This window comes from Caretta caretta, chromosome 10 (assembly GCF_965140235.1).
Source record: "Caretta caretta isolate rCarCar2 chromosome 10, rCarCar1.hap1, whole genome shotgun sequence".
Lineage (NCBI taxonomy): Eukaryota > Metazoa > Chordata > Testudines > Cheloniidae > Caretta > Caretta caretta.
Genome location: NC_134215.1, coordinates 16,314,854 through 16,342,327, shown reverse-complemented (window position 1 = coordinate 16,342,327; position 27,474 = coordinate 16,314,854). Strand labels below are relative to the sequence as shown.

Sequence of the window (27,474 nt, the reverse complement as noted above, 5' to 3'; positions counted from 1 at the left end):
AACGGGGAACTGTGGCCAATGGGAGCTGTGGGGGTGGTGCCTGCAGAGAGGAGCAGCGCACGGAGCCACATGCTCCCCCAGGGGGCCGCAGGCCCCTTCTGGGAGTGGCGTGTGGCTGGGCCAGGCCAGGAAGGGAAACCTGCCTTTGCATCACTTCACTGCCAACCAGGAGCCGCCCAAGGTAAGTGCCACCCAGCGGGACCCTGCACCCCAACCCTGAGCCTCTCCCGGAGCCAGCACCCCATACCCCCTCCTGCCTCAGGCTCAGCCCAGAGCCCCCTCCTGCACCCAAACTCCCTCCCAGAGCTTGCACCCTGCACCCCTTCCTGCACCCCAACCCACTGTCCCTGGCTCAGCCTGGAGCCCCCTCCCACACTCCGAACCCCTCAGCCCCAGCCCAGAGCCTGCACCCCCTCCCGCACCCCAACCCCCTGCCCCAGCCCGGTGAAAGTGAGTGAGGGTGGGGGAGAGTGAGCGACAGAGACAGGGGGATGGAGTGAGCGGGGCAGGGCTTTGGGGAAGGGGCAGGGTAGATCCTGGGTTGCACTTAAATTCATAAAGTGATCTTGTGTGTAGACCACTGATCTAGATATTTGCCTATTTTTACAACAAGCTACATAAAAAGCACTAGCAAAGTCAGTACAAACTAAAATTTCACACAATGACTTGGTTATACTGTTCTATATACTATACACTGAAATGTAAGAACAATATTCTATTCAATTTGATTATTTTTTTTAATTATATGATAAAAATGAGAGAGTAAGCAAATTTTCAGTAATAGTATGCTGTGAAACTTTTGTGTTTTTATGTCTGATTTTGTAAGCAAGTAGTTTTTAAGTGAGGTGAAACTTGGGCGGAACACAAGACAAATCAGACTCCTGAAAGGCATACAGTAGTCTGGAAAAGTTGAGAGCCACTGGATTAACCCACCTGCGCATCTGCCATTGTTTTGTGAGCAAGCAGTTACTGAAACTCCCAGGCTGAACATACTGTGGTACTGTTGGGCTGTGCAGTACAATACCTGATATTAACTCTACCAGCGAGGTAAACACATCAACTGTGGCCTCTTTGTTTCAGAACGGTTCCATCAGTGATGAATACGATGTGGACATACTTGGAAATCTAATCTGCCATTTACCTCCGGCAATTATACGTGATGGAATATCCCTGCGGGCCATGGCAATAGCCCTTCACCAATTCAGATTCTGCCAACGGCTCAGCCATGAACAGAAGACTGAAATTAAATACAGATTTACTGAGTTATATGGGTAAGATATTAGACATGCAGTTTTGCTTTTGCTGGGGTTAATCCATATAAAAACTCGCCATTTGCTTTGTCCAAACCAACCTGCATTTAAAAAATCCTAACCCTATGTACTTGTCTGACCTTGCAAGGCCCTACACTCAATTGATGGCATTTCTCTGTTTGGCTGTAACATGATAACTTTTGAATGATGCATCAGTTCCAACATTTCAGAGATTGTTCTAGAAACCAATGGGCAGAACCCTACTCATTTTTGGGGGAAGTGGAAAATTGGAAGGGGGAAAATGGAAGAGAGGCCCTGCCTTCTGTTCATCAGAGCCCCAGCTTCAAGCACCTCTGGAATTGTGAGGATCACAATTGGTTGATGGCACCAGTTAATGTCTTCTTGCACAATATCCCTGCTCATCTCTGCTTATCCTCCCAATAGCGTTGAACATGTTGACACTGAATGACTTGCCTCCTGGACATAAAGAAGAGAAATAAGAAGGGTGGGAAAAGGAGGGGGGCACACAGAGCCCCACGAATGGGAGGGGAGCACAGGGCTCCTGGCATGGATGGAATGGGGTTTCACACAGAGCCCCTGACATGGAGCGGGAGTGGGGGACAGACAGATTCCTTGGCAGGGAGAGAATGGAAGACCCTAGTATGGGAGGAAGGAGGGAATCAGAGTGCACAGAGTCAGCCTCTGGCATTGGGGGAGAAGGGGGAACCTTGGAATAGGGGGAGGAGAGAATGGGGGGGCATGCAGAGCTCCTGGTATGAGTGAGGGGTGGGGAGGCTGCAGCAAGTCCCTTATGCCAAATAGAAGGAAAAAGGGGATCAGGAGGGTAGTACACAGGAAGCTTGGGGCAGGGGAGTAGTGGGATGCAAGGGGAGCCCCAAGTGTGTGCAATCAGCACAGTTTAAAGAAGCAACAAAGTGTGAGCCCCACTAATGTTAATTCATAGCTGTCATACTAGAAGACTAATTTGAACCTAACTCATATATCAGTTATACAAAGAAAACTATCCCAAATCCCCACTTTACAGGAATACACAATTTCTCTCTTGTTGCCTCTCGTTCCCTTTAGAAGAATCTCATGTTTGAAGGCAGAGCCTGAAAACAAAGTCATTGCTCCTTAGTCATCACTTAGCTAAGCTGTGCTTGCAGTCTTTTCCCCTTACATTCAGTCACTTGAGTCTGTTGATTATTTTTTGTTGCTCCTCTTTGAATTTCCTCCAAGATGTCAGTATTTTTCTAGTAATGAAGTGCTTGGAACTTGAATATATTAAAGAAAGTATTAAAAATTACTTTATTTTTCAAATGTAAGTTGAATGTCAGTTTTACTGAACACTAGGTTTTTTTTTAGCTTTTGTAATGTATATGGGCCTGATGCTCAGAGGAGACGAGCACCCACAACTGCCACTGAAGTCAAAGGAAGTGGCAGGTGCTCGTCATCTCTTAAAATCAGGCCTGTGTACCTTTAGGGGCCAATCCTGCAAATATTTAAGCATGTGAGTAAAGTTACTCAAGTAGTTAATTATTTGGAGGATTGGGTCCTTAGTGTAATTTCTGTGGGACAGGGACTGTGTCTATTTTTGTTTTATAAAGTTCCTAACTCAATTTTGGTGCTGTGTACTGTGATAGACTGTTATAATGAAAAAGAACAGAGGTTTTAAAAGGAGAGAGACTCATCCTTCATCAGATATTATGGTAATAGGCATGCAATAAATACTAAGAGAGATGTATGAAGAGGGGGGAAAGCACTCTCTGATTAAGGAGGGAGAGACAGCTTTGTAGATTCACCATAAATCAAGGAATTCCAGGAAAATGTGATCGGATGTTAAAACCCAAAAAGTCACTTTGGTAAATAGGCATCTATCTTTGCGACTGTACACAGTATAAGATACACATGCAGATTTAGTACTATTATGAGTCAGGATGGTATTGCAGTCATTTGGTATTTTGTGTATAATTTTCCAAAAAAATTTCTCAGCACCCCAAAGAACTGGACGGCTCAAACAACACAGGATATTGGACCATTCGTAGCTCTTTTGTCAAAAGATGAATTAACTGTCCTTGCTGAAAAGGTATCTTCTTATTTTAATTTCTAGAAGATCATTTTAAAGCTTTGCTATAGTAAATGTTGTAATTCAATTTAAAATATGTGCATTCTAGTACTTAGTGGGTGTTTAATTCTACTTGCAAGGAACCTTGTAAATATTTTTGCCCAGTCCTGCATTCCTTACTTGGTCAAAACTCCTGGGATTTAGCACATAATGTAAAGAGTTATCTGTACTTGTACATAGATAAGTGCACACTGTTATATAGGAAGAGATTATATGTTTATGGATCTGTACACAGCCTGTACACATTCATGCTTTCAAAGCTTCAGACAGTGCAATGTTCCCTGTTCCCCCATCATGCTATCCAAATGTGAAGAGTCACCTTGCTTGGATTAAAACTCTTCCTAACTCATTATTAACAGTGGGCACATACTGTGAACTATATATAGTGTAGTATTAACCATGTTGGTCCCAGGATAGAAGAGAGACATGGTGGGTGAGGTAATATCTTTTATTGAACCAACTTCTGTTGGTGAGAGAAATTTGTCCTATAAAAGATATTACCTCACCCACCTTGTGAGTTATATAGGTAGATGACAAGTTTGAAATCAGCAAGAAGTGTTACTGAAAACTTCTAGCTTGTGGTTCATGCCGGTCATGGGACCATGTAACAGGAGCCTCCTGCAAATCATGCTCCCTCTATCTGCGAGGAGCCAATTTACAGTCCTTTCCCCTGAACACCTGTAACAAAAGACGAGGGTGCTGAGTTGTGGTTAACCCCTTGTTCGCTGGAGCCTAAGCAGTGCTCCTGCCCCTTGTCACATCCTAACTGCTTTGTTTCAAATGGGAGGGAGTTCTGAAAATGTCTTATTGCTTTTATCTCCCCTCTTTAAGTTCCCAAATACAATTTTACAAATAGCAAAGATGGCTTGGCCAGCGTCTCCACCTGAAGAGTTTCTATCTGCTATATTTGAACCTATTCGCAACTCCATTAATAGCATTAGAGCATCTGACCCCACAACTGGTGAGTATGTCACAGGTACCTGTCCAATGTCAATGTGTTGGATTGACAGTCGTGACATTTTTGACTATGCTGCTGCAACCTGAATGGTCTCTTTGTTTTGCTTTGTTGTCAAATGCGTTTTGAGAGGCAGTGTGACAAAAAGCAAAATGCCAAGTATTTTAAAGAGGTTCAGTCTTTTAGAAACATTAGAGCAAAGACTTTCACCATTAACATGCTTATCTTTTTTAATGATCAACTAATGAAATGCTTTACTTCATTAAAAATACACTTCTAAACAAGTGCTGAAACATGTCTGGTTGAATACAGATTTTGCATTTTAGAATTATTTTGCTTGACTTGTAGTATAAGTGAAAGTTTCATGAATAGAAAGACAGCAGAGAGCCAAAATGTTGAGCCAAAAGATACTGTCCAGTTAACATACACTGATGTCTGATAAAGGATTAACTCAGCTGTTCTAAATGTGACATCAGTGTACTGTGGTCTGTCTAAACAGACTATATTGGTTGCTACAGGTTAAAATAAATTTTAGGAAAAACACAATTGTTTGCTTATCAGAAACTCTTGTGCCAAATGAAGTCTATCCCATGTATTTATTTCACATACTTTGATTATGTGTGAGTCTATAACTACATTGTAACCTCTGGCAATTTAAAAGATCACGTGCAATGACCTAGGGAGAATATTTAAACTATGTAGTCTAATGGACTGAAAGACATACCTGCTCTTGCTATGGGTAGATTTTCAAAGGCATACATGTGGATTAGGCACCCAATGTTTTCATTGTGAGTTGGATGCCTACCTGCCTTTTGCATCTTCGAAAGCTTCACCCTGGGTTCTTTGTTTAATATAGTATAGGCCCCTATCTTTCATGGAGCTCTGTGCTCGATACCTTTAGATCTGCTTGGACCCCCACTCAAATCCAGTGGAGTGATTCCAGATTTATGATGGTGTATCTGAGATCAGAATTTGGCCCTTATCATACTATATTTATATACAAAGGAGGAACAATAAATGTAGTTTTGGAGTGATGTATTCTTGCCTCAGTTCAGCAAAACAATAATAATACCTAGCTCTTATTTAGCACTTTTCATCAGTAGAGCTCAAAAAAAGTTTACAAGAGGTCAATATCATTATCTCCATTTTACAGATGGGGAAACTGAGGCACAAAGCGGTTGAGTGGCTCGCCTGAGGTTACCCAGCAGGCCAGTAGCAGAGTCAGAAACAGAACCTAATGCAGAACTGAGTCCAGTGCTCTAGGGTACACTGCCTCCCCCCATCCACTCCACTGACTTCAGTGGAGTCACTCCAGATTTACACTGGCGTAACAAAGCAAAATCTATTTTAGTTTAGGTAGTCTAAACACTACAGGTACCAAAACACTACTGTGTAGTGTGGATGAAATTCACCCCTCCCTGCACAGGTAGTGATTTATGGCATAAAACGAGCTTAAAGTAACCCAGCGAGTGGCCACAAGTCTGCAGTGCAGCTTGCCTTTATGTCATTTAGAACATAGTTTTCAGGCTACTGGGTCACAGCACCTGTACTGAAGTACCTGTAGTGTTTTGGGATTACCTAAACTAGAAGATTGAGGGAAGATATGATTGCTGTCTATAAATACATCAGAGGGATAAATACCAGGGAGGGAGAGGAGTTAAGCGCCAGTGTGGACATAAGAACAAATGGCTATAAACTGGCCATCAACAAGTTTAGGCTCAAAATTAGTTGAAGGTTTTTAACTATCAGAGGAGTGAAGTTCTGGAACAGCCTTCCAAAGGGAGCAATGGAGGACAAAAAACCTAGCTGGCTTAAAGACTGAGCTTGATAAGTTTATGGAGTGGATGGTCTGATGGGACTGCTACGACTGCCAGTAGCAAATATCCCCAGCTGCTGGTGATAGGACACTAGATGGGGGGAAAGCTCTGAGTTACTACAGAGAATTCTTTCCCAGGTGTCTGGCTGCTGGGTCTTGCCCACATGCTCAGGGTCTAACTGATCACTGTATTTGGGGCTGGGAAGGAATTTTCCCCGGGGTCAGACTGGCTGAGACCCTGGGGGGTTTTTGCCTTTCTCTGCAGCATGAGGCACAGGTCATTTGCAGGTTTAAACTAGTATAAATGGTGAATTCTCTGTAACTTGAAGTCTTTAAACTATGATTTGAGGACTTCCGTAACTCAGCCAAAGGTTAGGCGTCTATTACAGAAGTGGATGGGTGAGGTTCTGTGGCCTGCGAGGTTCAGGAGTTCAGACTAGATGATCACGATGGTCCCCCCTTCTGACCTTAAAGTCTATGAGTAACATGGATCTAGAAGCCACTCTGGCTCACCCCAGTGGCCCCCTCTGCATTCAGGGGCAACGAGCAGCCAATGCAGAACCCCCCAGTGCTGCCACGCTCCCCACCGAAGACCATCATGGTGCTCCAGTGCCGTGGAGGCCTTTCATTCTTCAACAAATATGAATAATTTGGCTGGGGGAGAGCCTTGAAGTGTAGAGTTTGTGCTGTCATCAGACACACACAAGAAAGAAAGACTGAATTAATTTTAATGAAGTTCTGCAACATAATCACACACAGTTTATAGAGAGCTCACGTAGCAAGTTTCAGCCAGAAGTGAAGTTTTATGGCTGTCATCAGGTCAGCTGCCTCACTAATGTACCCTTGTGGTCTGAGGTTGTTCTGCAGGCACCTTGCGTCTGTTTCCCCCTTCAAGAGGATTCTTAAACACACACAAACTCCTATTAAATTCAGCACACTCCTTCCTGCGGCTGTATTTATTAACATAACATTTCAAAATAAAAGTTCTCCAGTCCCCATCAAGCTTCTGCTCCAATCTTCCTGCTGGGTGCCTTGCTGGAGCCAGGGCCGGCTCTAGGGTTTTTGCCATCCCAAACTCCGAAAGCACAACTGCCCAAGCAAAAAAAAAGGGGGGGGGGCGGGGGCGTGGACAGAATGCTGCCCAAGCAACAAAAAAACCGGATGGCCGGAATGCCGCCCCTAGAATGGTGCCACCCCAAGCACGTGTTTGCTTTGCTGGTGCCTAGAGCCGGTCCTGGCTGGAGCCTTCTTGCTCCCAGCTACAACTGACTCTGCTTGTTTTTCTCTGAGCATCCCTCCTCTTGCAGATTCCTACTGCTCTTTAGAGGACTCAGGTGTGTCTACTTTGTAACTAGGGTTGGTTGGCCCCAGGCCTCTAGCCATTAACGGGGGAAGCCACCCTGTTACAGTGACTGACTTCTAAATCCCTGAAAAACAGGATTATTATGAAAACACCTTCAGGATTGCAGTGGTCTAATGTTGCTCCTCAAACTTCATGCTAATTGGCCCAGTGTTTGCCTTTCAAAATATCCAGTTGCGGATTTGTCATAACAACAGTCATGCTTAGGACTGTAGTTTTTTTTCAATCTCTATTTCTCAGTAATATTATTTAAAATAAAAGTGAGTGTCCTATGACATTTTTTACAGAGGGGAGAGCCGAGGCAAAGAGATTAAGTGATTTACCCCAGGTTTCACAGTGAAGCAACGGCAGTGCTGGGAATAAAAGCTAGGTCTCCTGGCTCAGCGTCATGAAATACTATTGTGTATGTTCAGATCTAAGCATTTTCACATATCTGCCCCATTCATGCTTGATCAGTGTGAAATCTGATTACAGCAACAACAAGAATGAATCAGCATCAAACACAGGAAATGCTGCCAGGATTGTAATGAATACTGCCATCTGCAAACTTGCCAGCGGAGCTGGTGTGTTACAAGAAATGAACTCCTTAAGGCTTTTTTTCCCAAGAACCAAAAACATTAGGTTTTCATGACAAGGGCATGGAACTGTATTGTCTCTGCGTGGGCAACATTTACATAAGAAAAACTGACCTTTTGCAGTGGAGGAAAGTGAAACAATCTAGCTTTACAAGAGGCCAGTTTCTATATGGACAAAGGGAAAGCAGTAATGTCTCCTGGTACAGAAGTCAAACAGCTTTTCCGTTTGCCTACAGATTCATCCTTCTCAGGGTTCTACCCACTGCCGCAGTTTTATTTGATTCAAATAAATCTGTCCTCTGCTTCCTTCTAAAGTACAAAGTTATTTTGTACGTCCTTGCTTTAATTTGTTTAGCTCTGGAAGCTCAGCTCAGAGGCAGCATCTGTGGAGTTCTGCTTTTTACTGGTGATGGCCAAATCTGAAGACATTCAGAGATTGTTTGGTTTAGATAATGACTGAACAATCGTTTGCTAAATTAGGGACAGGAGAGTGGCTAATAAGAGACCATGTTAAGATGCTAGGCTCTCCCTTGCATCAGTATCGGGGATATTAAGCCTATAGAGCAGGGGTGGCCAACCTGAGCCTGAGAAGGGCCCAGAATTTACCAATGTACATTGTCAAAGAGCCACAGTAATACTTCAGCAGCCCCCACATCAGCTCCGCCCTGCCCCTCCAGCTCCCAGTGCCTCCCACCCTCTGGCAGCCCTGCTGATCAGCGCCTCCCGCTTCCTCCCCGCACCTCCCGATCAGCTGTTTCGTGGCATGCAGGAGGTTCTGGGGCGGGGGGCCCCAGGAGAGGAGCAAGGGCGCATAGCAGGCTCGGGGAGGGGGCGGGGCATGTGGCAGAGCCAGGGGTTGAGTAATGAGCCTCCCGCCCCCCCGGGCACATTGGAAAGTTGGCGCCTGTACAAGGAGCCGCATATTAACTTCTGAAAAGCCACATGTGGCTCCGGAGCCACAGGTTGGCCACCCCTGCTATAGAGACCTGAGTTTGTCAAAATGCACAATAAAAAAAGAAGCAGAATCTGCCCTTATATCAGATATTTAACCAATACAATTTGGCAGACCAAACATTTCTATTGTAAATAAGCATCCCTTTCTGCATTTTCCTAATTCTTGGCACTTTAACAACATGCTTGACATGAGTATTGCATTTCTCTCACATTTAAGTTCTGGAAACCAATCTACTTGCCTTGTTTAAATGTCAGGCAACGCTTACAGTCATACATCTCTGACCGTGTCTTTCAAACTGAAGAGGCCTGCTACTCGTATGTAATAGCTAATGAGCTGGACTTCACCAAGTCTTGTTTGAACAAAGATAGGCAGGTTTATTCAGCTGAAATTTGTGTGGGAACAAAAGTACAATACAGCTATATGGAAACTTAAACTGAGGCCAAACTAAGGAACTTAATTGAGTTCTGACTCAAGCAAGACTCCCACTGAGGTCAATGGAAGACTTTATCTCAGTATTTGACTCTTAATAATGTAGGGTGCCATTTTTTTGAGCAGTGCTTAGGACAGTTAGATGCTCTTTCTAGCTGCTGCATGCAAATTACATTTTATTAAGATACCTTTATATGGTAACAGTTTTAAAATGTGTTTGCTCCTCCTTTCCTTTCCAGCATGTGCTGCCTTACAGGGTCAGAGCAAATGTTTACCTAAATTTAGGTAAACACTAATTTTGTAGCAAGAACATTAATTGCACTTGTACTTTTAAAAATGCATTTTTATTTCATTGCAAAAATATTTTATGCTTAAGTTAACGTCAAGATTGTTCTGGGTCCAGTTAATACATAATACATCAACATCATAACGAGAGAGCAAAAGTCTTTGCTGCTTTGCATTTTTGTTAGTTTTCTTCAAGGAAAGAAGTCATCCTTTCAGTCTGTGTTTTGATTTCTTCCCAGACTGCACAGGAATCACAGCTCCCTCTTCAGATGAGATTATTAAATTAGCAGAAGCAAATGCCTTTTGGTCAGTTCAGGAACTGCAGTGCCTGGATACAGATACTTTTACCAAAAATGTGGAATTCCTTGGGACTGTGATGAGTTTCAACAGATCCCAGCTTATTGTCTTGAAGGAGAAAGCTAAGCAGGTAGCTATTATGTCTGTGAAAGAAACATAAATACATAATTTAATTTACTATTATTAAAATGTGCATTTCTAAAGCCACCATTGCTGTAATAATCTCTATTGCTGCAGTAATATCCATTGCTTATTGGGGAAATAATCTAAGATTAGTCATAAAATAATATGCTCCATTGTTTTAGAGCAGAGGTGGGCAAACTACGGCCTGTGGGCCACATCCGGCCCACGGGACCGTCCTGCCCGGCCTCTGAGCTTCTGGCCCAGGAGGCTGTCCCCCCGCCACCGCACGGCGCAATGCTCTGGGTGGAAGGGCTGCAGACCCTGGCATGACCCGGTGCTCTATGCTGCGTGGCTGCCTGCCCTGGTGCAGCCGTGCTGCCCACCACTGGTGTTCCAGGCCGTGCGGTAAGGGGGCAGGGAATGGGGGGGGGGTTTGGATAAAGGGCTGGGGAGTTTGGGGGGTGGTCGGGGCAGGATAGGGACACTCTTTCAACAGATGTGTGACACTACCACCAAGGGTGGACACAGCCAGGGAATGCATGCTCCGGGGTTCCCTTTCAACAAGACCCCCCCCCATCAGTGACTATTGCAACAGATGCCTCCCTGATAGGTTGGGGCGCCCACTTGTGTCACCACAATGTTCAAGACAAGTGGTCTGCTACGGAAACCCGGCTACATATCCGTCTCCTGGAACTCCGCATGGTACACAATGCTTGCCGACATTTCCTCCCACTCAGACGAGAAACCTCAATCTCTGTTCTCACCGACGATGTGGTGTGCATGTTTTACATCAATTGCCAAGGAGGAGCCAGGTCTCATTCGCTATGCGTAGAAGTCATGAATTTATGGAACTTCTGCGTCCATAACAATATAAACATCACAGCTTCATACCTACCAGGGTGCTAAAACACTACAGCCGACAACCTCAGCAGGCACTTCTCACAGGAACACGAGTGGGAAATCCATGACCGTGTTCTCTACACAATATTCCAAAAATGGGGTCACCCAGTAATCGACCTTTTCACCTCGGCAACAAATCACTAATGTCCACTATTTTGCTCCAGGGCAGGCCTGGCACTGGGATCGTTAGGGGATGCTTTCCTCATCCCGTGGAACGTGTCACTCATGTATGCCTTCCCGCCGATACCACTGATTCCACGGGTCATCCACAAGATACGACTCGACAGAGCATACATCATTCTCATTGTCTCCACATGGCCCAGACAGACTTGGTTTCCGTACCTCTTACGTCTGTGCTCCACAACCGCTGCCTTTCTGGACGGACCTTCTGTCCCAGAACGAGGGCCTGATGCTCCATCCAGACCCAGCGAAACTCCATCTCAAAGCGTGGTTCCTCTCTGGCTCCAACTTGGGGAAAGTAAAACAGGTATTACTAAATAACCGTCCCCTCACCACTAGAAATACTTACTGCCACAAGTGGAAAAGATTCTCCCTTTGGTGTCACTAAAAACAGCTGGACGCGACCAAGGCGCCTCTCTCTATGATCCTAGACTACCTACTAGAACGGAAGGAAATGGGGTTAGCCATAAGCTCTATTAAAGTACCCCTGGCTGCCATCACAGCCCTCCACAAACAGATAGAAGGGGCTTCAATATTCACTCACCTGATTACACGGCACTTTCTAGCAGGTATACAGAACATGTACCCAGAAGTACACCAACCTGCATCACCATGGGATCTCAATCTTGTGCTCAAATGTCTCACAAGACCTCCCTTCGAACCTCTAGCAACCTGCTCGCTCCTTCATATGTCAATGAAGGTTGCGTTCCTAGTGGCAATCACGTCTGCCAGACGTTTCAGTGAAATAGGAGCATTGATAGCTGAATCACCATACACTGTATTTACCAAAGACAAAATCACGTTACGTCCTCACCCAAAATTCTTGCCCAAAGTGGCTACAAATTTTCGTATTAATCAAACCATACACTTACCTGCCTTCTATCCCAAGCCACATAACGACTCTCGAGAAGCAACATTGCACATGCTAGATGTCAGACTGGCTGTAGCCTTTTACTTGGACAGAACTAAACCATTTTGCAAGTCACCGAGACTATTTGTCTCTACATCAGAGCACTCCAAGGGCTCTACAATATCGACCCAGAGACTCTCCAAATGGGTCTCTACCTGTATTCAGACTTGCTACCACCTGCATCACAAAGAACTCCCTGTGAGCATCAGATCCCACTCGAAGCGATCCATGGCGACATCGATTGCATTTTTGAACAATGTCCCCTTAATAGATATTTGTAGAGCTGCAACCTGGACATCAGAGCACACTTTTACAAAGCATTATGCTATCACCCAAGGCCTTGTCTCAGACTCTATCGTTGGCCTTACAGTGCTCTCATCACACACTTATACATAACTCCGAACCCCTACCACCTTTGGTGGGGTACTGTTCTACAAGCACCTAGAGTGGAGCACCCACAGGGACACCACTCGAAGAAGAAGAAGTTACTCACCTTGTGAAGTAATGATGGTTCTTCGAGATGTGTGTTCCTGTGGGTGCTGCACTACCCACCCTCCTCCCCTCTACTTCGGAGTTCACACAGCCAAGCTCTGCGGTAGAGAAGGAACAGAGGGGACGGTCGGGGAGCGCGTGCTGCATGAGGTGCCAACGGCTGCACCAGACGACTCCGGTGCGTGTCCTTTCCCCGACTGAGTACTGCTGTGAGAAATCTCCGATCTCTAGCGCAGGGACGCACCGACACCTAGAGTGGAGCACGCACAGGGACACACATCTTGAAGAACCATCATTACAGCACAAGGTGAGTAACTTCTTCAGTTTTCCAAATAAATATTGGCATTAATACTGAGGGATGGGAGGACAGAAAAAAAAAAGCAACAAAGAGAGACAAAAATGTTTACAAAACTATTATTATCTCTAATCCTAAAGAAATAAAACTTTTCTTTTTAGTTTACTATTGGTGACTTATGCTTGATATTAGGGGCTTCACTGTAAATTCCAAAACTCCTAGTTAGCATGGGGGGATGGGAATGCTTGGTACTCATGGGGGGCAGTGATGGGCAGGCGGTGCGGGGTGCTCTGTGTGGGAGGGAGTGCCCAGTATCTGTGGCGGGGGAAGTGGGTTAGGGGTGCCTGCTACTCACCACAATGTAGCAGTGACCAAGTCTTCCCTCCTTGCGAGCCTGTTGCTGCAGCAGTCAAGCAGTCTCAGCTGCCAGGACCCAGCTCGCTGTCCCTCTCCCTCCCTCCCTGTCCCTCTTACTGTGAAGCAGCAGCCACAAACTGTCCTCAAGCAGGTCAGAAGACTCTGTGAGAGGGAGACCAGGTCACCATCTCTCCTTCTGGAGCAGGGAGCCACATCTGGAGAGTTCCAGCACTTCCAAAATTCGGATGAAAATCAGTAAAATCAGAATAATGGCTTTTTTAAAACCCAGGAATTTGAGGAAAAAAGATTTAAAAACAAACAAACAAACAAAAACAAAGGGAAAATCATACCCGCTTATTCAACCAATTTATACTTATTAACCAGAAGTCATCTTGTGTGACAATGTAAGTATTTTTAGATCAACTGAGCGTCACCACCCTAGAAATATGAAGGGCTCAATTCTCTGCACTGTCCAACCTCTGCTTACACAGTGAAGAATGGGATTAGCAGACCACACAATCCAGCCCATAGAGTTTTATTTTGTTAATTATTACTTTAAAATCAGAAGTAGAGACAATGGAGCATGTAAGTGAGTGTTCGTTATGAACTAATAGATGCTGTATGTTAATTTATTTTAAAGGTTTGGGGTGCATTGCCGGGCTGGAAGAGTTACCATATCGTTTCCCTTGGACGTATTGCCCTAGCTCTTAGTGAGCGTGAAATAGAGGCACTGGATTTAAGTTCTGTTGACACCGTTGCGGCACTTAGTCAACAAACAGAATGGACTCTTGTCCAGGTAAATATTTTATTAAATTTACTGCTGGTGAAAAGGCATGGGATGAATGACCCTCCAAGACCTGAAATCACCTACAGAACAAATACAGCTCCCCATGCTGCCCTTCCAGTTTTTCTCAGCCAGGATCTCCAGTGCCACCTCTAAGGGTGAGAAGGTAGTCAAATGTTCATGCCTACTTGGTCCTAAGCCTCTCTGGTGAGAGGACCAAGGAGGGTGGCAATATGTACCAATTATGATAATGTTCACTATGCTCTGACCACTTGCCCATTAGGGATTAGAATGAGACCATCAGCTCATTTCACCCAGGTCTCTGAATAGACACAAACTGGTAAAAACAATTAGTCCTTATTGACCAAGGCTGGATTCTGTATTGCTACTACCACCACCCTAAATTATTCCTGGGGGAATTTGGTGCCAATGCGCAATGCAGAATTTTGCAGAAATTAATGCGCGTGCAGAATTTCCTTTCCCCCACAGAAATGGGCTGCAGTGCTGCTAGCCACCACTAGGGGTTGATGGACCCGGCAGAACCCAGCTTGTACACAGAAGATGCTGCTGGGGAGAGGGGGAGGGAGCTAGAAGGTTCATGGCAGCTGCAATTCCCAGCATGCCCTGGCCCCTAAGGGAAGGAGAGGACAACACACAGGAAACTCCATACAAGCCTGGGACCAAGCATCAGGCTGTTTCCCCCTCTGGATCCCTGGGCTCGGGGGAGGGGATGGGGATGGCTGGGCTGGGGGCAGCCACGGCTGTGCTCTGAGGAGGGGGAGGGGGTTTGGGTATCTGGGCAAGGAGGGGCCCTGCAGCTGGGCTCAGGGTGGAGGGGAGGAGGAAATGCGGCAGAGAAACAGGAACTGAGTTGTCATATGGGTTTCTTTAACTCTCTACTCCTGGGGGAATTTGTGTATCCGTATTGCTACGGACATACTTGCTGACAGGTATTTTGAAATAAATGAAACAGGTGTGATTATGTAGTGTTATTTTGACAAATAAAATTTGCAGAATTTTAAAATATTATGTGCAGAATTTTTAATTTTTTGGCACAGAATGCCCCCAGGAGTATTAAATACATCCAGACACTTGTACAGATGAGCTGTTATTTACAGATTATTCCATTCAGATGCTCGAGTACTCACTCTGTTCTCTCAGTATGCCTGAATAACTCCCATTAATGCCAGTAGGATTTACATAGTGAATAAAAGAAGATTAAAATCCTTTATTTGCATATGCAACTAGCAGCAAATTTCTGTCCATGTGGTCTTGCCATCACTTCTCTTCAGCGTATGACATTAGGTTGATGATAGCTAGCACTGGCTCAGTGTCAGAAATCTATGTAACAGATGTTTATGCTGAAGAGGCACTATAAGGAAACAGAAGGAACTGGAGTGTTTTAACACAGTACTTCACTTTTGATATTTCCTGTTGTATTTTAATAAATGATACTGATTAAGCATAGGTTAGCATCTACATAAGACATTTAAACAGTACAGGAAGGCTCTAATTTTGCAATGCTTCATACTGACCGTTTATGGAAGAGAAAAAATTATCTATGATTTAGCTCTTTTCAGTTAAGTTGAAATTGGGAAGTTTTGTTAGATCAGAGGTGGGCAAACTACAGCCTGCGGGCCACATCCAGCCCAAGGTACCGTCCTGCCTGGCCCTTGAGTTCCTGGCTGTGGAGGCTAGCCCCCCGCAGCCTCAGCTCGCCGTGCCCCCAGCGCTCTGGGCAGTGGGGCTGCAAGCTCCTGCCCAGGCAGCGCGGCTACGGGAGCCACCGGTGTAGTATATTAAATTGCTCCCCTTAGGAATGTGCTGCTTACTTATGGCTGCCAGTCCTGGTGCTCTGAGCCGCATGGTAAGGGGGCGGGGAGCAGGGAGGTTGGATAAGGGGCAGGGGATCCTGGGGGGCAGTCAGTGGACAAGGAGCAGGGGGTGGTTGGATAGGCATGGGAGTCCCAGGGGGCCTGTCAGGGGCAGGGGTGTGGATAGGCATCGAGGCAGTCAGGGGACAGGGAGCAGGAGAGTTGGATAGGGGGTAGGGTTCCAGGAGGCAGTTGTGGTGGGGGGTCCTGGGAGGAGGCGGTCAGGGGACAAGGAGTGGGGGGGGGTTGGATGGGTTGGGGGTTCTGAGGGAGGCAGTCAGGGGGTGGGGGCCAGGCTGTTTGGGGAGGCACAGCCATCCCTACCCGGCCCTCCACAGTTTCGGAACCCTGATGTGACCCTCAGGCCAAAAAGTTTGCCCACCCCTGTGTTAGATGCTTCAATAGCTGATTATTCTGGTAAAGTGTTCATTTGTGGCCCAGTCATGGGAGGTGCCAAGTCTTTCGTAAGAGGTGCTATATGCCTTCAAGTCACATTGATTGTACTGGTAGGCAGTGGCGCTCAGCACTTCTCAGGAGGCACTGTGCCCATAAGTGGCACTGACGTTGCTCCCACTGAAGACCATGGCAAAATTCCCATTGACTTCAGCAGGAGTAGGCTCAGGCTCAGTTTAGTAAAATTACAGATCAGTTCGTAACAGCTGATATCAGTAGCAGCTTCCAGTTGTAGACCCCTATTTTACAGTTATAACTGTTCTTCATCTCATTGCCTCTGCAGGCTAAATCCATTTTACAAGGGTTTCTTGAACACTCTGGTCAGACAGTCTATGGGCTGAAAAGCTTTGATTTAGCAGGATTAGGAGCTAATCTGTGTGCTCTGAACACCACAGACATCAAGACCATAAAGGCTACAGAATTCAGGTAGAAATACTTTATTACCAAAATTAAATACAGTTTTATTTTTAAGTCTCTGCTAGTGGTGAAATTTGTCTCCCCTCAAGGATTTCCAGAAGCACTATGTCTAAAGAGCTCTTTTCCAACACTTCAAAAGCTTTTGGGCATTCTGTAATCTTTGGGAAGCTGTCAAACCATAGCCACTGAACTGTGCTCTGTTAACGTTTTCTCTGAGGCCACCTCCATTAACGAAAGCCATGTACCCAGAAAAATCTGCTTGAAGGGCCATTTGGAATAGGCAACTTTGCCACCTTCAGTGACCCTGTCATAAATATAAAGGGAAGGGTAAACCCCTTTGAAATCCCTCCTGGCCAGGGGAAAGCTCCTCTCACCTGTAAAGGGTTAAGAAGCTAAAGGTAACCTCGCTGGCACCTGACCAAAATGACCAATGAGGAGACAAGATACTTTCAAAAGCTGGGAGGAGGGAGAGAAACAAAGGGTCTGTGTCTGTCTGTATGCTGCTCTTGCTAGGGACAGAACAGGAATGGAGTCTTAGAACTTTTAGTAAGTAATCTAGCTAGGTATGTGTTAGATTATGATTTCTTTAAATGGCTGAGAAAAGAATTGTGCTGAATAGAATAACTATTTCTGTCTGTGTATCTTTTTTGTAACTTAAGGTTTTGCCTAGAGGGGTTCTCTATGTTTTTGAATCTAATTACCCTGTAAGATATCTACCATCCTGATTTTACAGGGGGGATTTCTTTATTTCTATTTACTTCTATTTTTTATTAAAAGTCTTCTTGTAAAAAACTGAATGCTTTTTCATTGTTCTCAGATCCAAGGGTTTGGGTCTGTGGTCACCTATGCAAATTGGTGAGGCTTTTTATCCAACATTTCCCAGGAAAGGGGGGGTGCAAGTGTTGGGAGGATTGTTCATTGTTCTTAAGATCCAAGGGTCTGGGTCTGTAGTCACCTAGGCAAATTGGTGAGGCTTTTTACCAAACCTTGTCCAGGAAGTGGGGTGCAAGGTTTTGGGAAGTATTTTGGGGGGAAAGACGCGTCCAAACAGCTCTTCCCCAGTAACCAGTATTAGTTTGGTGGTGGTAGCGGCCAGTCCAAGGACAACGGGGGGAATATTTTGTACCTTGGGGAAGTTTTGACCTAAGCTGGTAAAGATAAGCTTAGGAGGTTTTTTTCATGCAGGTCCCCACATCTGTACCCTAGAGTTCAGAGTGGGGGAGGAACCTTGACAGACCCTTTAAAATACTCCCAGATATTTAATTGTAAATTTGTTCAGCCCTTAGGCTAGAAAACACCTGGATCAAGCAACTGATTTTCAGTGGAGCCTTGAGTGGCTGTTTAAGACAGATTCCACTGTGATCCATTGTAGCTATTGAAGTGAGAAACTCAAATTTGTTGCTTAAAGCATTGTAGATTTTTTTTTTTTTAAGGCTGACCGTTCTAACTTCTTTGCAATGTGTTCATCTATATTTGGGCCTGAAACTGTGTTTACAACTCTGTTGGCATAGATTAAGCATATTTCAAACATTTTAAATGTAGGGTGTAATGACAGTATGTCATGCTAACCCCATTGCCCTTTTGCAGTGCTGTGATTGCAAGAGTTGGCTTGTTGCCATGTAGCACTCCTGTTCTGGAAGAGTTTAAGAAGGTGGCAGAATCTGTATTTGGAATTGCTGCACAGTGGAACAGTTCTATTATACATGAGATTGGTACCATAGCAGGTAATGAGACCAAGTTCTATCAGTGACATTTCTGAAACACCATCTTTAAAAGCATTACAGGACAGGTTCACCCCATATTGTGCTTCTCTGCACTGGCAGGGACAGGACAGGAGTCACCCCTCCGGGGAAAGACAGGCAGCATTTCCATTAACATCCTTCCCCCACCAAAGAAAAACACTGTTAGTCTCCACAGGGTGCTCTGACTTTCCACTGCTGGGGGACCTCTGCCAGAATCTGCACCAGCTTCTGCTGGGGCAGACTGGAGTGAATTTGGCATTGTACATACTTCAGAGAGCTAACCTGGCTAAGCAGGGCTGAGTCAAATTGAAATTTCAGGGCCACCCCTCTGGAGGGACTATTCTTCCTTTCACCGTTAAGTTCTTGATCTTCCTTCTAAGTGAGGTGCCTACCAGCTTTCCAGCATACAGTTATCCAGCAGAGCATTGCACTGCCCACAGCTGCTCTGTCTCTCCATTTACAGGGTCCCAGAATCCTACCTTAGGGTTCAGTCCTGCAAGGGACTGAATGTCTCATCTGAAGTCAGCAGGAGTTGAGGGTGTTCAGCCTCTGGAGGACTGGGCCCTTGATCTGCTCCCTGCATGTTCATGGAACCCATTTTTAGAGAGCAGGCATGCCAAGTCAATATTAAAGTTCTTCTGCTTACTCCAAGAATGTGGTCAGTTTAATAGTGACATGTTGTATGGCACTAATATGATGTATGTGTGTTCCAGGGATAGCCTTCTGCAAAAGCAGAAGCTTCCCTTTATTGGTGAACAGAGTCCACATTGTGTTTTGTATTTAGGATTTCAGGGAGAGGGAGGTTACTGTCTAATTTTGTATTGCAAAGAATACTACTAATGGACTTCAGTCATAGTATATTTGTTTCTTATGTGCTACAGTTGTCTGTAAGCTGGTTGGTGGTGGTGGTTACTATGAAAGAAAGCAGGAAAAGGAATTGTGTATTTGTCTTTACTTATAACTTAATTACCTCTTATGTCTGTTAAACTTGAGCATTCATTCAAGTGCACAAAAGGGTCTCTTTTTCTGTTTAATTTCAGAGTGTTGATTTCCTCATGTTTTACTGGAACAGAGTTCAGAGACAAATATTGGCCAAATAATGTATTAATGTAAATTAGTCAAAACATAACATAATGAAAAGGATGTGTGAACTAAGCTCTATTCCTATTTTGTCTTAAAAGCTGGTTTAAATGAGAGAGAGTTTACAGCTCTTGACAAAGATGTGATGCCATATTTCCAGCCAGCAGCCATAAGACACATACCTGATGAAGTTTTCAAAGTAAGTGCTCGGTTACTGAAGAAGTCATATTCCATCACTTTTACTCTATTATAAACAAACTGCAATACTAATTTATGCTTCAATTTGGGTTTCTACAGGACCCTTTCTGGCTTGATTATTAAGTGAGAGGCAGTTAAGTGTATGAAGCATTAACTCGCAGCTATCTCATCTATATTTGTGATGCACATAAAATGTCAAACCGTTTATTTTATTTATGCTCAGTGCAAAATGTGTCCCAAGGGAAAACGCATTAAGAAAGTGTTCTAAAATTGCAGCCTGAGTACATAGGGGCAGATGGCTTAGAGTAAGGTCTGTGTCTCTAGTGATATTCTGTTGAGGTCTTCCTTTTCTTCTCTTTTATTAAGGACAGTGAACGCATTCATCCATACTATCACAGCTACAAGCAACCCCCTTGGTCGTATTTGGGCTTTTTTGTTAACCCTAAATTCTGATAACATTCTCCTATGCAGCATTTCTGAAAGACACAGACAGACAGACGGGGGAAGGCTGAATTCAGAATTGGTACAAGCAGCTACACTCTGATTTCATTGGAATTCATCCTGCTTATGTCAGCTCTGAATATGGCCCAGAGACTAGCACATGGATTTTGAAGTCTCTGACCCAGACGTTGTTTGACGTGGAGAGAAGATTAAAATTCTGCCCAACCACCTCTGGTTCAGACACTCATGAGGTCAGTCACTCAATGTAGTGATGGATAGATGAGCCAGACAACTTAACTGTCAGCTTCCATAAAAGGAGAAACTCCTTGACCACAAGCTGCAAAAAAGTGTTCTATACTGCACCTTTGACAGCTCCAATAAGTCTGCAGCCTCACTGTGTCACACTTTTCAGTGCTCGGGAAAATCCACAAAGCAGAGGGTTGAAGGTATCCTTTAGAGATTCTCAACAGAAATTCAGCAGATGTACACAAGAAGAGAGAGAGAGGGACATGTGATGAAATTTCTAGATCGACATAGTTCTTTACACAAAAAATACAGAATCCTTACCCAGAAGAGCTTAATGCTCTTCTTTAGCAATTCGAAGTGGCATTTATTTTTACTGTGGCTTTGTGTAGCTACAGTTTTATCTTAAGGCATTCTACATGAAAAAGTAATACCAGTTTAACTAAAGGTATTGATTATATGCAGATTTATCACTTTGTGGAAACTTAGTTTCGTTTGAGGGGTTTATTTTAAAATTTACTGGCACTTCTATGCAGAGGTTTGCACCAATTTAATTAAGTAGGTTCAAACCTACTTAACCTTTATTTAAACAAATGCAACTGGCTTATGTAGACAAAGTCTCAGACAGACAATTATAATTAATATGGAATGGAATTTTGATCTGTCACCTGGCCTACTTTTAAACTAAAATGTGGCCCTTTATTAAAATTAAACCTGGATGCATAGCTGCTGCAGCAAAAAGAGCTTGCTCCATGGTGGAGCTAAACATTGAATGTTATTATAATCAAGGCAATACAGGATGCATTGTAGATGCCTGTTTTACAAATTGGTTTAATCACCACGTACTGAAAGATAATCATAACCATACAGTAATTATCTTGTTCCATTTTTAAAACAAGACAATGTGACCACAGTTGGAAGATTTTCAATCTAGAAGGAAAGATCCAGGGGTGGAACAACGGCATCTTTTCATCTTGCTGCTGTATAGAAAGTGGAATCCTGTGTCTATATCACAGGCAGGCAAGAATGGTGAAGGTTTGGAAGATGATGCAAGAGGAAAGAAAAAAATAGTTTGGCAGTCGTAGGGCATAGATCCCCCCCAAAAGCAACTAAAGCTGAGACTCCAATATCAGAGGGTTGGCAAATGCACTGGTAGCACAGAAAGTGTCTCCAGAACCTAGGTACTGTTGCAACCAAAGGAGAAGGCTGAAAGCTAGATGAGTGGCCAGTCAGGTAAACAGATATGCAGATATTTAAAAAGAATAAAACAATACTGAGCATTTTTCCAGCAATACAGAGTGTGGCTATTTTCCTCACTCTAAGTACAAGGCAGTCTGGACCTCTGATTCATTACTTGTGTAATGCAGCGGACATCCTAAAGCAGGGGTTTTTGTTTTTTTTAACTTATTCCTCAAGGTGCTGTCCCCAGAACAAATAGCAAACTTTGGCCCTGAAAATGCAGCCATGGTTACTGAATCGCAGAGAAACCTTCTGAATGCATTACAGCTACAGAGTCTTCAGCTGGCACTAGATGGCGCAAGGACAGGTGTCCAAGATACACAAACTAATGCAAGCACCATTCAGTCAACACATACACCAGCCTCAAATTGTGAGTAGAACACTTTGGAGCTGATCCTGAGAGATAATGAGCATCAACATATCCCTCTGAGGTCAGTAGGGATTGCAGAGGCTCAACACCCATCAGGCACAGGCCCTTGTTTTGGAGTTGTACTATAATGAAAATTCTGGGCAACATGTTTGAACATGGGTGCCTAAAATCAAACACCTAAATAAGTAGCCTGATTTCCCGCCCCTCCCTCTCCCCCACCCCGAGATGCCAAGTACACACTACTCCAGCCAACTAAAATGGGAGCTTTGGGTAATCAGCTGTTGGAGGAGGGGGAGCTTTGGGTAATCAGCTGTTGGGGGAGGGGGCGGAAGGGGAAATGGACCATTTCTTCAGTTTTATAAGTTTACATATAGATGCTTAACTTTATGCACTTATATTCGGAAATATTGGCCTCCACTTTTATAGTTATAAAAGGCAGAGTAGCATTTAGTTACCAGGTTTCAGAGTAACAGCCGTATTCGCAAAAAGAAAAGGAGTACTTGTGGCACCTTAGAGACTAACCAATTTATTTGAGCATGAGCTTTCGTGAGCTACAGCTCACTTCATCGGATGCATACCGTGGAAACTGCAGCAGACTTTATATACACACAGAGAATATGAAACAATACCTCCTCCCACCCCACTGTCCTGCTGGTAATAGCTTATCTAAAGTGATCATCAAGTTGGGCCATTTCCAGCACAAATCCAGGTTTTCTCACCCTCCACCCCCCCCCCCACACACAAACTCACTCTCCTGCTGGTAATAGCCCGTCCAAAGTGACAACTCTTTGGATGGGCTATTACCAGCAGGAGAGTGAGTTTGTGTGTGTGTGGGGGGGGGGGGGGGGATGGAGGGTGAGAAAACCTGGATTTGTGCTGGAAATGGCCCAACTTGATGATCACTTTAGATAAGCTATTACCAGCAGGACAGTGGGGTGGGAGGAGGTATTGTTTCATATTCTCTGTGTGTATATAAAGTCTGCTGCAGTTTCCACGGTATGCATCCGATGAAGTGAGCTGTAGCTCACGAAAGCTCATGCTCAAATAAATTGGTTAGTCTCTAAGGTGCCACAAGTACTCCTTTTCTATTTAGTTACCAGAAACCAAGCCAAGCAGACATGACAGTTATTGTCAGTATTGAAGTGGTCGCCAATCTTTTTAAGCACAAGATCACTTTCTGAATTTAACTGCAACCCAGGATCTACCCTGCCCCTTCCCTGAGGCCCCGCCCCGCTCACTCCAGCCCCCATTGTTTGCTCTCCCCCATCTTCACTTACTTTCACTGGGCTGGGGCAGGGGGTTGGGGTGCATGATGAGATGTGGCCTCTGGGCTGGGGGGTTCAGTGTGTGGGAGAGGGCTCTGGGCTGAGCCTGGGGCAGGGGGTTGGGGTGCAGGCTCCAGGAAGGGGCTCAGGGCTGGGGGTTGGGGTGCCAGGAGTGGGTGAGGGGTGCAGGCTTCTGCCGGGCAGCACTTACCACGATTGGTGGTGCAGTGGGGCTAAAGCAGGCTGCCTGCCCTGGCCCCACACCGCTCCCAGAAGTAGCCAGTAGTAAGTCCCTGTGACCCCAGGAGGGAGTGGGGCAGCATGTGGCTCTGTGTGCTGCCCCTCCCTGCAGGCACCACCCCCGTAGTTCCTATTGGCCGTAGTTCCCTGTTCCCGGCCAATGGTAGCTGCAGGGGCAGTACCTGCAGGCAGGAGCAGCGTGCGGAGACCCCGTCTCCCCTCCCCTGGGGCTATGGGGGCATGCTGGCCATTTCTGGGAGCGGCATGGGGCCTGGGCAGGCAGGGAGCCTGCCTTAGCCCTGCTGCGCCGCCAGACTTTTAGTAGCCAGAGACCGCGATCGACCAGTTGATCACGATCTACTGGTTGGTGACCACTGGCTTAAACTCTGGGAAACTGGTCCATGTGCATTACCAGGTTTTTTATTTCACCCCCTTACAGTCCCCAGTTGCTCTCACACAAACGAGTGGAAAGCAGTATTTCCATCTTCTCTTATATTGCAAGAGTAAATCTTACCCTGTCTCCATCACTGAAGAGCAGTAGTGTGGGCTAGGATTCTGTAGACACAATCAGGGTGATGCAACACATGAATTTCACCAGCAACAGGAGCCAATAGAGGGACAGCACGGGGTGGTGTTAGCAGTCAAACTCAGCTGGCCGTGTCACACCATGCTAACAAATGGGAACCACTAGCTGGTGTAAAATACAGTCCACAGACAGCGTCATTTCCCTCTCTGATTCCTTCTCATACCCCCTCCCTGAAAGATTTAAACTCAAAGCATGCCTTCCATGCACTGTAGACAGTTGCTCTCTCTTAGCCTCCCCTAAAAAGACACTGAGTCCCAGTGTGCAGAGATCACATGGGTAAGGTTGTCCTGCAGAGCTGGAAGTGAGGAAGGGATGATGCCTGTTGCTTTAGTGTCCCTCCTTCAAGGAGAGTTTGGGCCATTGCGGTAGCATTTCCCGTTTCTGTCCCCTGCATAGGGAAAAAGCCATCCAGGATATGAGCTTCAGTGACTGGATTATTAATCCTCAGTATTGAAAGTTAATTGATCAAAGTTTTAGCAATGCTCACAAACATCTTTCAGTTTGTCGTAGGTTGCATTTACACAAGCTGGTGCAGTGGGGTGTAAATTACATCTCCAGCCCAGATCTCTGCACTCCTGAGGGAAGTCACCCCAAGAGAGGGCAGGTACTGCTCTTATTGCCACTACTCACCCTCCCCAGTGAGGAACAGTAGCTGTTATCAGGGCGTGGGGGTTCACATGAGCGCTGCAGGGAGGTAAGAGCTGCTAGGTTGCTTTTGTTGTCTCAGGAATTGAACTTCTTAGACCCAATAAAATTATTCTCAGCACCACTGCCTCACCTGTGCAATCTGCTCCCTCTGTAGTTCTACCAGAGGCAGGAGTTTCCTGATGATCCCAACATGGCATAAAGCTCACCTACTTACTCAGGCTTTTCATTCATTTATTGCTATAACAAAAATGTAGTAGGAGCTACCCATTTGAGACTCTTCTCTGTTGGATGTGTGGATATTAAATTGAATCTTCTAGCTGCCATAGCAAGGGGAGCCTTCTGAGCAACTGAATATTCAGATTCTTGCAGTTTGCTTCACTGTGGGTGTGGGTTGGGGTTTTTCTGCTTGTTTAAGTGTTTGTCATTCTGTTTTAGTAGGTGAAGTTGGGAAAGTAAGACAGCACTGTACACATTCCAGATGACACTAAGACATAATGCTTTGTACTTTCCAGGTGCTCACTTTTCCAGTGGCTTCAGTATTTCGCTGTGTGCTCTGTACATCCTTTGTCCCACTTCCTGAAGTGTGATTGTTAAACTTACTGTAAGCATGATCCTTTCACTTAAACATTATTGGATAGTACATTTGTGACTGGTATTAAATGAGGATTGATATAATAAGCATCACAGAAAGTTGGTGGAATGACGATAATCAATGGGACACCGTAATACAGGATACAACATATAGAGGAATGACAGAGTAGGTCATGCTGGTGGGGTAATGGCATTACATGTGAAAGAAAGCATAGAGTCAAAATTAGTGAACATCTTAAATGAATCAAACTGTACCATAGAATCTCTATGGATAGAAATTACATGTTTGAATAATCAAAGTGTAGCAGTGGATATATATTGCCAACCACCTGACCAGGGCGGCAACAGTGATTATGAAATGGTCAGGGAGAGTAGAGAGCCTACAAAACTCTGAGAATCATTATTCTGAGAAAACTCAATAATAAATGGGAGATTTCAACTATCCCCATATTTACTGGGTACGTCCCCTCAGGACGTGATGCAAAGAGAAAATTTCTAGATACCCTTAATGACTGTTTCTTGGAGAAGCTAATTCTGGAATCCACAAGGGGAGAGACAATTCTTGATTTAGTTTTAAGTAGTGCATAATGTCTGGTCCAAGAGGTGAATATAGCTGAAGTGCTCAGTGAGAGTGACTGTAATGTAATTAACTGTAACAGCCTGGTAGGAGGGAAATAGCAAAGAATCCACCACAGTAGCATTTAACTTAAAAAATGGAAACTACACAAAAATAAGGAAGGTAATTAAATGGAAATTAAAAGGAAGTCACAAAAGTGAAATACCTGCAACCTGCATGGAAACTTTTTAAAAACCACCATCAGAGAGGCTCAAACTAAATGTATACCCCAAATTAAAAAAAAACACAGTAAGAGGATCAAAAAAATGCCACCATGGCTAAACAAGTAAAAGAGGCAGTTGGAGACAAAAAGGCATCCTTAAAAATTGAAAGTCAAATCCTACTGAGGAATTTAGAAAGGAACATAATCTCTCGCAAGTCAAGTGTAAAAGTATAATTAGGCAGGCCAAAAAAAGAATTTGAAGAGCAACCAGCAAAAGACACAAAAACTAACAGAAAAAAAAAAAAAAGTACATAGGAAGCCTGCCAAACAGCCTCTGATCAGTGGGTCAACCGGACGATAAAGGTGCTAAAAGGGCATTCAAGGAAGACAAGGGCTCTTGCAGAGAAGCTAAATCAGAGATGGGCAAACTACGCCCTGCAGGCCACATCCAGCCCGCAGGACCCTCCTGCCCAGCCAGCTCGCCCCCAGCCCCTCTCCTGCTGTTCTCCCTCCCCCGCAGCCTCAGCTCACTGCGCCACCGGCACAATGCTCTGGGCGGTGGGGCTGTGAGCTCCTGCCGGGCAGCGCAGCTGCAGAGCCGCGGCCTGACCCGGTGCTCTGTGCTGCACAGTGGCATGGCTGGCTCCAGCCGGGTGGCACGGCTGCCTCTCCTGGTGCTCTGGGCGGTGCGGTAAGGGGACGGGGGGTTGGATAGAATGCAGGGGAGTTTAGGGTGGTGACCAGGGGGCGGGGTGGTCAGAGGGCAGGGAACAGGGGGGTTGAATGGGAGCAGGGGTCCCGGGGGCGGTCGGGGCGGGGGGTCCGGGAGCGGTCAGGGGATGGAGGGGTTGGATGGGGCAAGAGTCAGGGAACAGAGGGGTTGGATGGGACAGGAGACCCGGAGGAGCCATTGGGGGCGAGAAGCAGGGGGGGTCAGATGGGGGTGCGGGCTGGGCCACGCCTGGCTGTTTGGGGAGGCACAGCCTCCATATAATTTTGGAAATCCGATGTGGCCCTCAGGCCAAAAAGCTTGCCCGCCCCTGAGCTAAATTAATACTTTGCATTGGTCTTCACTGAAGAGGATGTGAGGGAAATTCCCATTCCTGAGCCATTCTTTTTAAGAGACAAATCTGAATAACAGTCCCAGATTGAGGTGTCAGTAGAAGGCATCTTTGGAACAAATTGATAAATTAAACCGTTGTAAGTCACTACGACCAGAT

At 45.2% G+C, this 27,474-nt stretch overlaps 1 protein-coding gene and 1 long non-coding RNA gene across 4 annotated transcripts in view; one reads left to right on the top strand and one right to left on the bottom strand.

The window, feature by feature from the left end:
- Positions 1-27,474, top strand: part of OTOA (otoancorin) — a 59,060-nt gene that overhangs the window by 28,183 nt on the left and 3,403 nt on the right. Inside the window, exons 20-29 of the mRNA XM_048867116.2 lie at positions 1,081-1,271; positions 3,243-3,336; positions 4,207-4,336; positions 9,990-10,177; positions 13,945-14,100; positions 16,699-16,841; positions 18,420-18,556; positions 19,756-19,853; positions 21,953-22,145; positions 25,397-25,485. Coding sequence (XP_048723073.2) covers positions 1,081-1,271; positions 3,243-3,336; positions 4,207-4,336; positions 9,990-10,177; positions 13,945-14,100; positions 16,699-16,841; positions 18,420-18,556; positions 19,756-19,853; positions 21,953-22,145; positions 25,397-25,464 — 1,398 coding nt within the window. The 3' untranslated portion in view covers positions 25,465-25,485. The remainder of the gene's footprint in view (positions 1-1,080; positions 1,272-3,242; positions 3,337-4,206; positions 4,337-9,989; positions 10,178-13,944; positions 14,101-16,698; positions 16,842-18,419; positions 18,557-19,755; positions 19,854-21,952; positions 22,146-25,396; positions 25,486-27,474) is intronic.
- The window catches only part of LOC142073326 (uncharacterized), a 33,435-nt gene continuing 15,748 nt past the window's right edge, over positions 9,788-27,474 (bottom strand). The window contains exons 1-3 of one of the 3 annotated variants that reach the window (XR_012670140.1): positions 12,654-13,929; positions 11,413-11,538; positions 9,788-10,190 (exon numbers count right to left, since the gene is read on the bottom strand). This is a non-coding gene — a long non-coding RNA (uncharacterized LOC142073326). The other 2 variants (XR_012670141.1, XR_012670139.1) reach the window with 2 other exon arrangements.